This window comes from Onychomys torridus, unplaced genomic scaffold, assembly GCF_903995425.1.
Source record: "Onychomys torridus unplaced genomic scaffold, mOncTor1.1, whole genome shotgun sequence".
Taxonomy (NCBI): Eukaryota; Metazoa; Chordata; class Mammalia; order Rodentia; family Cricetidae; genus Onychomys; species Onychomys torridus.
The window spans coordinates 8,212-19,747 of record NW_023412608.1 but is presented as its reverse complement, the minus strand read 5'-3'; the positions used below and the strand labels follow the sequence as shown (position 1 = coordinate 19,747).

Here is an 11,536-nt window from a genome sequence, read left to right as displayed (position 1 = left end):
GGATCTGATTACTGGGGTAAACCAGTTCAGGCACTTTCTTCACTATTGCTAGTAGTCTAAGGTGGGGTCACCCTTGTGGATTCCTGGGAACTTCCCTAGCACCTGGTTTCTTTCTACGCCATGATGCCTTCCTCTATCATGGTATCTCTTTCATTGTTCTCCCACTCCATCCCTGTTCCAGCTCAACTATCCTGTTTTACTAAGTTCTCATTCCCCATACCCTATCCTCAACTGGTCTCCCTCACCCCCAGGTTACTCATGGAAATCTCATCTATTTCCCCTTCTCAGGGCAATCCATGTGTCTCTCTTTGGGTCCTCCTTGTTAGCTAGCTTCTTTGAAGCTGTGGGTTGTAGTCTGGTTATCCTATCTAGTATCCACTTCTGAGTGAGTACATACCATATTTGTCCTTGTGAGTCTGGGTTACCTGCTGAGTAGTACTCCATTGTATATATGTACCACGTTCTCTTAATCCATTCTTCAGTTTAGTGGCATCTAGGTTGTTTCCAGGTTCTGGCTATTATGAATAATGCTGCTATGAACATAGTTGAGCATGTGTCCTTGTGGTATATTTGGGCATTCTTTGGGTATATGCCCAAGAGTGATATAGCTGGGTCTTGAGGATGATTGATTCCCAATATTCTGAGAAATTTCCAAAGTGGCTGTATAAGTTTGCACTCTCACCAAGAGTGGAGGAGTGCTCCATATCCTCTTCAACATAAGCTTTTATCATTTTTTTATCTTAGCCATTCTGAGAGGTGTAAGATGGTATATCAGAGTCATTTTGATTTGCATTTCCCTGATGACTAAGGATGTTAAGCAATTTCTTAACTGTCTTTTGGCTATTTGAGATTCTTCCTTTGAGAATTCTCTGTTTAGCTCTGCAGCCCAATTTTTAAAAATTGGATTGTTATTTTGATGTCTAGTTTCTTGAATTCTTTATATATTTTGGAGATCAGTCATCTGTCAGATGTGAGGTTGGTGAAGATCTTTTCCCATTCTGTAGGCTGTCATTTTGTCTTATTTACTGTGTCCTCTGTCTTACAGAAGCTTTTCAGTTTCAGGAGGTCCCATTTATTAATTGTTTCCCTCAGTGTCTGTGCTACTGGTGTTATATTTCGGAAGTGCTCTCCTGTGCCAATGCATTCAAGACTACTTCCTACTTTCTCTTCTGTCAAGTTCAGTGTAACTGGTTTTATATTGAGGTCTTTGACCTACTTGGACTTGAGTTTTGTGCATGACAATAGATAAGGATCTATTTGCAATCTTCTACATGTTGATATCCAGTTATGCCAGCACCATTTGTTAAAGATGCTTTCTTTTATCTATTGTACAATTTTGGCTTCTTTGTCAAAAAATCAGGTTTTCATAGATGTGTAGGTTAATGTCAGGGTCTTCAATTTGATTCCATTGGTCCACATGTCAGTTTTTATGCCAATACTAAGCTGTTTTTACTACTATAGCTCTATAATAGAGCCTGAGGCAGGGGTGGTGATGCCTCCAGAGGTTGTTTTATTGTACAGGATTTTTCTTTCTTTCTTTCTTTCTTTCTTTCTTTCTTTCTTTCTTTCTTTCTTTCTTTCTTTCTTTCTTTCTTTCTCTTTTTAAGCTATCCTGGGTTTTTTTGTTTTTCTATATGAAGTTGATAATTGTTCCAGACCTCTGAAGAATTGTGTTGGGATTTTGATGGGGATTGCATTGAATCTGTAGATTGCTTTTGGTAAGATTGCCAGTTTTACTATGTTAATCCTACATATCTGTGAGCATGGGAGATCTTTCCATTTTCTGATACCTTCTTAGATTTCTTTCCTCAGAGACTTAAAGTTCTTGTTATACAGGTCCGTCACTTGCTTCGTTAGAGTTACCTCAAGGTATTTTACATTATATGTGGCTATTGTAAAGGGTGATGTTTCTCTGATTTCTTTTTCAGCCCATTTATCATTTGTATATGAGAGCTACTGATTTTTTGAGTTAATATTTTATGCTGCCACATCACTAAAGGTGTTTTTCAGCTGCAGGAGTTCCCTGATAGAATATTTGGGTCACTTATGTATACTATCATGTCATCTGCAAATAGTGAAAGTTTGACTTCTTCCTTTCCAATATCTATCCCTTTGATCTCCTTTTGTTGTCTTATTGCTCTAGCTAGAACTTCAAGTACTGTATTGAATAGATATAGGGAGAGTGGACAGCCTTGTCTTGTTCCTGATTTTAGTGGAATCGCTTTGACTTTCTCTCCATTTAATTTGATGTTGGCTGTTGGTTTGCTGTAAATTGTCTTTACTGTGTTTAGGTATGTTCCTTCATACCGGGGCTAAACAGTGGTGGTGGGACCATGGAGGCAGCGGCTGCTGCTCTGTGTTGCTGGCTTCTTCTCATTGTGTTGGTAACTGCAGTGTTGATGCTACCTGGGACAAAGTGTTTACTACTGCTTGTTCAGAGAAGAATTGCCTTGACCATAGTGTTACAAGAAGGCATCGGCAAAGATCAGTTTGGAAGTTTGGCAAGACAAATGGTGGGGAGAAATTTCTGTGAAGATTTTCTCTTCTAGGGAAGAACATTCATGGTTCTGAGAGACAGACATTTATCAGACTATGATTACTCCAAACCACAGAGGAGGCACCAAAGGAAAAAAAAACAAAGCAAAACAAAACAACCAAAAAACCCCAAACAAATAAACAAAAAACAAACAAACAAAAAACAAAAACAAAAACAAACCCCAAAAACTAAAGGGAACCATGACCATGCCTAACAGCAACTTTGAACTCTTCAAAAGGATGACTGGACCCAACAAAGATGAATTCATGTGGACTATGGTAAAGCCATTAGTGCCATTGAAAGATAGACTTTGGACTATAAACTGCTCAGGACAATTTCAAGATGACTGGCTGAGAGGATACAGCCTGACAGACTACTTGAACAAAGACTTGAAACAAACCCTGCACTTTCTCATTATGCAGTGGCGGAGGGACAAATGATACAAGACTTGACAATTAACCCAAAAATAGAGTTTTTGTTTAAAAGAGAAAAAGGAACATATAGATATGAGGTAGATCAGTAAACTACCCTGAGAAAAAAGATAAAGAAAAATAGGATAAATGGGTAGATCATTGAATCTACACTAAAAAGAAAAAGGGAAAGATAAAAATCATAAAAGGTAGATAATGAATCTATTATGAAAAGAAAAAAAACTTTTAAAAAGGAACTACTTGTTTTAAATAGGATAAGTACTGAAATTTTTTTGTCTGAGTTTATCATATGTTACTGGACTGGACATTGTTATATATTAATGGAGTTTTTATCTGAATCTGTCAAATGTTAATGGACTAGACATTGTTAATATAATCTTGACTATGTATATTGTATATAGTTATTGGATATGATTTTTCTTGTATTAGTTATAAGCTTTTTTCAATTTTAGACAAAAACAGGGGAAATGTGGTATTGTGTTCCCTGCAAAATTGTGCAGGCTAATAAACTAATCTGGGGTCAGAGAATAGGACGGCCACAATATTAAACATGAGGATAGGCAGTGGTAGCACAAGCCTTTAATCCTAGCATTCCAGAGACAGAAATCCCTGTGGATCTCTGTGAATTTAAGGCCACATTGGATACAGCCAAGCATGGTAACACAAGCCTTTAATCCTAGGGAGTGATGGCAAAAAGTAGAAAGGTATATAAGACATGAAGGCCAGAAACTAGAAGCATTTGGCTAGTTTAGCATTTGGCTGGTTAAGCATTTGGCTGGTTACGCTTTTTTAGGCTTTGGAGCAGCACAGTTCAGCTGAGATTCATATGGATGAGGACTCAGAAGCTTGCAGTCTGAGGAAGCAAGACCAGCTGAGGAACTGGCGAGATGAGGAAGCTGGTGGCTTGTTCTGTATCTCTGATCTTCTAGCATTCATCCTAATAACTGGCTTTGGGTTTGATTTATTAATAAGAACTGTTAAGATTCCTGCTACAGTTTGCTGTAAATTGCCTTTACTATATTTAGGTATGTTTCTTGTATTCCTGATCTCTCTAAGACCTTTATTATGATGGGGTGTTGGATTTTGTCAAAGGCTTGGATTCAGTTTGCCAGTATTGTATTGAGTATTTTTGCATCAATGTCCATGAGGGAGATTGGTCTGTAACTCTCTTTCTTTGTTGCATCTTTGTGTGGTTTCAGTATCAGGGTAACAGTAGCCTCATAATAAGAGTTTGGTAATGTATCTTCTGTTTCTTCTGTATGGAACAATTTGAGGAGTATTAGTATTAGTTCTTCTTTGAAATTCTGGTAGAATTCTGCACTGAAATGATCCAATCCTAGGCTTTTTTTTTTTTTTTTTGGTTGGGAGACTTTTAATGACTGTTTCTATTTCCTTAGGGCTTATAGGCCTATTTAAATTGTTTATTTGGTCTTGATTTAATTTTGGTATGTGGTACTGGTCCAGAAAATTGTCCATTTCTTTTAGATTTTTAAAATTTTACTCCAACTGTCGAGCACAGGCTTTTGAAGTATGACCTGATGATTCTTTGTATTTCCTCATTGTCTCTTGTTATGTCTCCCTTTTCACTTTTTATTTTGTTAATTTGGATATTCTCTCTCTGCCTTTTGGTTAGTTTGGATAAGGACTTGTCGATCTTGTTTATTTTCTCAATGAATCAGCTCTCTATTCCATTGATTCTTTGTATTGTTCTCATTTGTATTTTATTGATTCCAGCTATCAATTTGATTATTTCCTGGCCTCTATTCTTCCTGGGGAACTTTGCATCTTTTTATTCTAGAGATTTTAGGTGTGCTGTTCCATTGCTCTTGTGAGATCTCTCCAACTTCTTTGTGCTCCAACTGCTTTCATAGTGTCCCATAAGTTTGGGTATGTTGTGCAATACTTTTCATTGAACTCTAGGAAGTCTTTAATTTCTTTCTTTATTTTTTCTTGACCTATTGGTGAGTCAGTTGAGCATTATTCAATTTCCAGAGACTATAGGCTTTCTGTAATTTTTATTGTTGTTGAAATGTTACTTGAAGCCATGGTGGTCTGATAAAATACAGGAAGTTATTCTTATTTTTTTTTGTATTTGTTGAGGTCTGCTTTGTGACGTACATGGTTGATTTTAGAGAAGGTTCCATGAGGTGCTGAAAAGAAAGTATATTCTTTGTGTTAGGGTGGAATGTTCTGTAGAGATCTATTAAGTCCATTTGAGTCATAACATCTGTTATTTCCCTTATTTCTTTGTTAAGTTTCTGTCTGGCAAACCTGTACAGTGGTGAGTGTGGCACGTTGAAGTCTCCCACTATTAATGTGTGATATTTGGTGTGTGATTTGAGCTTTAGTAATGTTTCTCTAACATATGTGGGTGCCCTTGTATTTGGGACATAAATGTTCAGAATTGAGACTTTATCTTGGTGGATTTTTCCTGTGACGAATATGTAATGTCCTTCCTGACCTCTTCTGACTGATTTTAGTTTGAAGTCTATTTTGTTAGATATCAGGATAACTACACCCACTTCCTTCTTAAGTCCATTTGATTAGAAAGTATTTTCCCAGCCTTTTACTCTAAGATAGCATCTGTCTTTGAAGTTGAGGTGTGGTTTCTTGTCTGCAGCAGCACTATGGATCCTGTTTTTGTATCCATTCTTTTATTCTGTGTCTTTTTAAAGATGAATTGAGTCTATTGATATTAAGGGATATAATGACCAGTGATTGTTAATTCCTGTTGATCTTTTGGTGGTAGTGTGTGTGTGTGTGTGTGTGTGTGTGTGTGTGTGTGTGTGTGTGTGTGTATTTCCCTTTTTTGGGATTTACTGCAGTGGGGTTATCTATTGCTTGTGTTTTTGTGGATGCATCTGCCTTCCTTAGGTTAGAGTTTTCCTTCTAGTGCTTTCTGTAGGGCTAGATTTGTGAGTAAGCTATTGTTTAAAATCTGGTTTTGTTTGGAATGTCTTGTTCACTCTGTCTGTGGTGACTGAAAGTTTTGCTGGGTAATAGTAGTCTGACTAGCATCTGTGGTCTCTTAGTGTCTACATTACATATGTCCAGGACCTTCTGGCTTTCAGAGTCTCCCTTGAGAAGCTGGGTATTCTGATGGGTCTGCCTGTATAAGTCCCTTGATCTTTTTCTTTAGCTGTTCTTAATATCCTTTCTTTATTCTGCATGTTCAGTTGTTTAATTATTATGTGGCGAAGGGACTTTATTGGGGTCTAGTTTATTTGGTGTTCTATAAGCTTCTTGTATGAGCTATTTTCATAGGTATTTCCTCCTTTATGTTGGGAAAGTTTTCTTCCGTGATTTTGTTGAATACATTTTCTGTGCCTTTGAGTTGGTATTCTTCTTCTATTCCATTATTCTTAAGTTTGGCCTTTTTGTGGTGTTCCTGATTTCCTGGACATTTTGTGTTATGCCTTTTTTGGCTTTGGTGTTTTCTGAGTAACTATTTTCTCTATTTTATGCTCTATGCCAGAGATTCTCTCATCCATCTCTTATATTCTGTTGGTTATGCTTGCATCTGTAGTTCTTGTTCATTTACTCAGATTTTCTATTTCCAGCATTCCCTTGTTTTGTGTCTTCCTCATTATTTCTATTTCAGTTTTCAGGTCTTGAACTGTTTTCTTCACCTGTTAATTGCCTTTTCAACATTTTCTTAGCTTTCTTTAAGGGATTTTATTGATTCTCTTCCTCATCTTTTTAGTTGTGTCTTTTCCTCAAAATTTAAAGGGAAATTTTCAATTATCCTTCTTTTAAAGGCCTTCTAATCTTCTTTATAAAGTTATTATTTAAGGTGGTGTTTTCTTCTGCTTCTTCCTATGTTGTGCTGTTCAGGTCTAGCTGTTGTAGAACACTAGGTTCCTGGTGATGCCAGATTGCCTCTTTATGTTGGTATGTATGTTAATTTATGCACCTGGTGTCTACCCGATCTCTCCTCCAATAGGGTGTCAAGAGGTGTTCTATGTCTAAGTGAGTCTGCTCTTTGTTCCAATCTGATGCTTTCTGTGTCTGTGTCTCAGGAGGCCACTCTGGGTCCAATCTTAGCTCTTGGTCTAGTTGGAGCTGGCAGATTCTGTGGTCAGGGAGCTGCTTCTTCTGTTCAACCAAACTGGTGGATTCTGTGTCCCTGGAAGCCCCCTAGTGTCGCAGGGGGATAGATAGGTTTGGGATAGGTCATGGGGCTTGTAGACTGATTGCAGGATCTGATAGGGGCCTTTAGTGGGGGAGCCTGCCTACAGGAGTCTTTCTTGCTGGCAGGCAACTGGGACAGTGATGCGTGGGGGCTCCCAGGTACTGGTTGTGTCCCAGAACCTAGGTCCAAGAGGGAGGACTATATGGGTGGGAGAAGTGTCTCTTACCTCTTGGTCCAATCAGAGCTGGCCGATTCTGTGACCTGTTTGTTTTCTAAGGAGGGAAAGAAATGTGAGTGGAGCTGGAGGGGGGATGATATGCAGAGGACCTGGGAGGAGAAGAGGGATGGGAACCAGTAATCAGGATATATTTTATGAGGAAATAAATCTATTTTCAATGAAAGGATAAAAAGAAATTCTCAAAGGATTAATAAAATATTTTTTAACATGGAAAATAGTTGTGTTCCAGTGCATATCTCTGAACTTTCCATTTTAGTAGGAGCCTCTTTAAAGCAATGAAAAATCAGAGTGCCACCAAGGATTTGTGTTTTTCATAGCTCTCCTTACTTAGGTTCTTAAGAGAAGGGTTATCAGAGTTAGGGTTTTATTGCTTTGACGAAACATCATGATCAAAAGCAGCTTGGGGAGGAAAAAGTGTCTTTCAGCATACAACTCTCAGGTCATACTCCATCATCAAAGGGAGGAAGTCAGGACAGGAAGAAAACTGGAAGTGGGAAAGCTTACAGCTCTCAGGCCATACTCCATCATCAAAGGGAGAAAGTCAGGACAGGAAGAAAGCTGGAGGCAGGGACTCAAGCAACAGCTGTTGGAGGAGCTTTGCTACTGTCTTGCTCCCATGGCTTGCTCCAGCCATTTTTCTTACATCATCCAGACTACCAGCCCAGGGCTTGCACCATTTCACAGTGAACTAGATTTTCCCACATCTATCATAAATTAAGAAATGCCCCACAGGCTTTCTACAGAATGATCGTAGAAAAGCATTTCTCAAATTGAGAGTTCTTCCTCTCAGATGACTCTAGCTGTGTCAACTTGACCAAAAACAAAACAAAACACACAAAAGCAAAACAAAACATAAACCAAACAAACAAAAAACCCAAACCAGCACATGTTATATATGCAGATAAAAAGAGAACTTGGTAGACTTCAAACTGAGCCTTAATAATTAATCATCATATGAAAAAGCTAAAAGTTATAAACATGGGGAAGCACACACTCTAACACTTAAGAGGGAGTATCAGGAAACAGAATGTGAATGTTGGACAGAGGGAGAACCTGTGGCAGATTGGGATCCATTGTTGAGTTAGCATGAGATCTGTAGTCCCATAGACTCTGACACTCTTCATGCTTAGGTCCAACCTCTGGTCCTCACAAACTCCTCTCACTGAACTTCTGTCAGGGCCAGCCTGGCTTCTTCTCTTTAGATATTTTCTTCTTTCTTTGGGTCTTCCCCAAATTATTTAATTTGTTTCTGGAATTTTCTCTTTGGTCATACTAACTATTCTTGGACCTCTCATCTTAGTTAAATTTGGATATCTGAGGAAAGGTACACTGTCTTCAAAGCTCTGTTGAAGAGACACCACTCTCCTCCTTCTCTATAGGCACCAGTACCCAGTGTTGACATTCTCTTGGGTTCTCATTTCACTTATAAATCAATTACTGGCCAACTTCATGATAAAACATTGATGCCATTTGTACCATTGTCCTGAGATTGGTACTGAACTACAATTTTCTTCTTTCTCACCTATTAAAAACTTTGCCCACGTCTCAATCTTTTACCCTACCCAATGAGTAATGGGTAATTAATGGCAGAGAGCCATGGATGTGACCTGAAAAAGCTTAGTGTCTTAGTCCTCATCATAGCATTCATTTCTCCCCACAATTCACCCGAGAACCTCGCTACAATATTTTCAGGGAGATTGTAGTTACATGTAGCAATCCAAAGTATTCTATTGTCTATGTCAATTTTAATAATAGGATTATTATTTTTCTAGTGCTTGGGATTGAACCCAAGGCCTTCTTGCATGCAAAGCAAGTGCTCTACCATCGAGCTATAGCCCTAGCATAAAACACTTGTTTGAAGACAGGAAGAAGTCAATTTTGAACCATCCAATCTAATACTTTGTAGAGGAGTGGAAAACATAGGTTTTGACAGAGTTTTCTATAGCTTTTATAGAATCTGGTATATTAAAAATTCTCTCTGTCTATCTATCTGTCTCTCTGTCATCCTGGTACCCTGTACTCCACCATCTCGGCACCCCAGGAACACTGTGTCTTTGATTCCCCAAACTCTGTGATCCTCTGGAGCACTGGACCCTGCAGATATACAGGTTCTAGAAGTCCTGGGAGTTTTGGGACCTTGCAAGAAAGGTTTTGCCTCAGAGTCCTAGGCAAGCAGCTTCTCTCTGGCTTCAGAAAGAACAATAGGATGCTTCAGTGTTATGACGTTCCTGCCTCATCCTCCTGAGGGCTATGGTTACAGAAGTGTATCATCATGTCAAGCATTTTATTATCATATTTAGTCAGTATGTGCTTTCAACATTTTTTTCATTGCAGTCTCATTTTTATAACTTACTGGAATCGAGGTAAACCAAAAGGTTTCTTAAAACCTTTGAAATTCTTCTGTGTGGTGATCACTTCCTCTTTTGAATTCTACATTTACATGTGGTAATATACATATATTAATAATTGTGATCTCTCTACTTTCCCTCTCCTCTCCTCACTCCCTCCTCCTCTTTCTTTCTTCCTCTCTCTCTCTTCCCCTTCCTCTCCCTCTTCTAGTTGTCCTCATGGTTTTTCAGTTAAACACCCTTTTTCTTCCAAAGTCAATAACATGAAAATATGGCATAACAAAATGTGTTTTGTATGTCTAGCATGTATATGTATGTGAGTTTCTACATATACAATATATACATATAAATATGTGGATATTTTAGCATTTCATTGAAGAAGAGTGAGAATTGATTAGATCTGGCATTAGAAAATAATGGATAAAATCTGGATGTGATGGTTCAGGCCTTTAATCCTAGCAATACTAGGCAATCTCTGTCAGCCTGGTTACACAGTGAGTTCTAGGCCAGCTGGAGCTACATGGTGAAACACTGTCTCAAAAATTAAAAAAAAAAATGAAACAGAAAACTATTGCTTTTTTTCACTAAAGAACCATTTTAATCATTAAATGCTCTATTTCCCCCTAACAACATACACATTTTCAAGCCTTTTGGGATCTTTTATTTATAATTTTAGGGAAAAATTTGATTATATTGCCTAGGTCTTTTCTCAGAGCTATCTGCATGTCTTTATTTCTTAGACTGTAAATGATGGGGTTGAGCAGAGGTGTCAGAACAGTGTAAGTCACTGCTAGCAGTGTGTCATCCTTGAAAGAGTCACTGTTCTTGGGTCTCAGATAGACAAAACCAGCAAACCCATAATGTATGAACACCACAGTGAAATGGGAGGAGCAAGTTGAAAAGGTCTTATACCTTCCCTTGGCAGAGGGCAACTTCACAACCACTGTCACGATGAAGACATAAGATACCATGATCAAAATAAAGCTGCCCACCAACACAAAGGCAGTGAATGCAAGAAGAATCATTTTCTGATAAAAGGTGTAATTACAGGCAAGGGAGACCACAGGCTCAATATCACAAAAGAAGTGCTGAATGATGTTGGAGTTACAAAAGGACAAGTTGAATATTATGATGACAATGCACAGAGAAACTGAGAAGCCAAGCACAGCAGAGGCCATGATAAGCTGAAAGCAGATCTTTTGAGTCATCAGGATTGGATAATGCAGGGGGTTGTGGATGGCAGTGTAACGGTCATAGGACATAGCAGATAAGATGAAGCAATTATTACCTCCCAATCCAAAGAAGAAAAACATCTGTGTGGCACACTCAGGGAGAGAAATGGTCTTGCTCTCTGATACCAAGTCCACTAACATTCGCGGTAGGATCACCATAGTGGTGCATGTTTCTGAAAAGGACAGGGCAAAGAGGAAAAAATACATGGGGGTGTGAAGGTTGTGGTTGAGCTTGATGGCCACCATGATGGATGCATTTGCTAGGAGGATGGTTACATAGGAGAGGAGAATCACAATGAAGAGTAGATTCTGCAGTTCTGGGAAGCTGGAAAATCCCCACAGAAGGAATGTGGTCACTGTGGTATGATTACCTATTCTCATAGCGGCAGCAATTTTGACCAGAGCCAAATGTATACTTAAGGTGAAGACTGAGAGATGTTTGTGAAGAGATTCTGCACTGATATCACCAGATTTTAATCAAGATCACCTAGGTTAATGAATTCCATATCCAAAGGAGAGACCTGGATGCCTGTGACTGGGAGAAAAATTAGGAGTCTAAGTGGTAAGAATATTGCTAGAATGTAAATTCATTCATATTACATAGGTTAGGGCTAAGGCT

General features: G+C 38.5%; 1 protein-coding gene across 1 annotated transcript; it reads right to left on the bottom strand.

Moving 5' to 3' along the window:
- Positions 1-10,326: 10,326 nt before the first annotated feature.
- Positions 10,327-11,298, bottom strand: LOC118575723 (olfactory receptor 10T2-like). The gene has a single exon (XM_036176142.1). The coding sequence runs from the start codon at positions 11,296-11,298 to the stop codon at positions 10,327-10,329; it is 972 nt and encodes a 323-aa protein (XP_036032035.1).
- Positions 11,299-11,536: the final 238 nt, after the last annotated feature.

Excerpts from the sequence above, each read along its gene's own strand:
- LOC118575723 (XM_036176142.1), bottom strand. The coding sequence starts at position 11,298 with ATGAGAATAGGTAATCATACCACAGTGACCACATTCCTTCTGTGGGGA.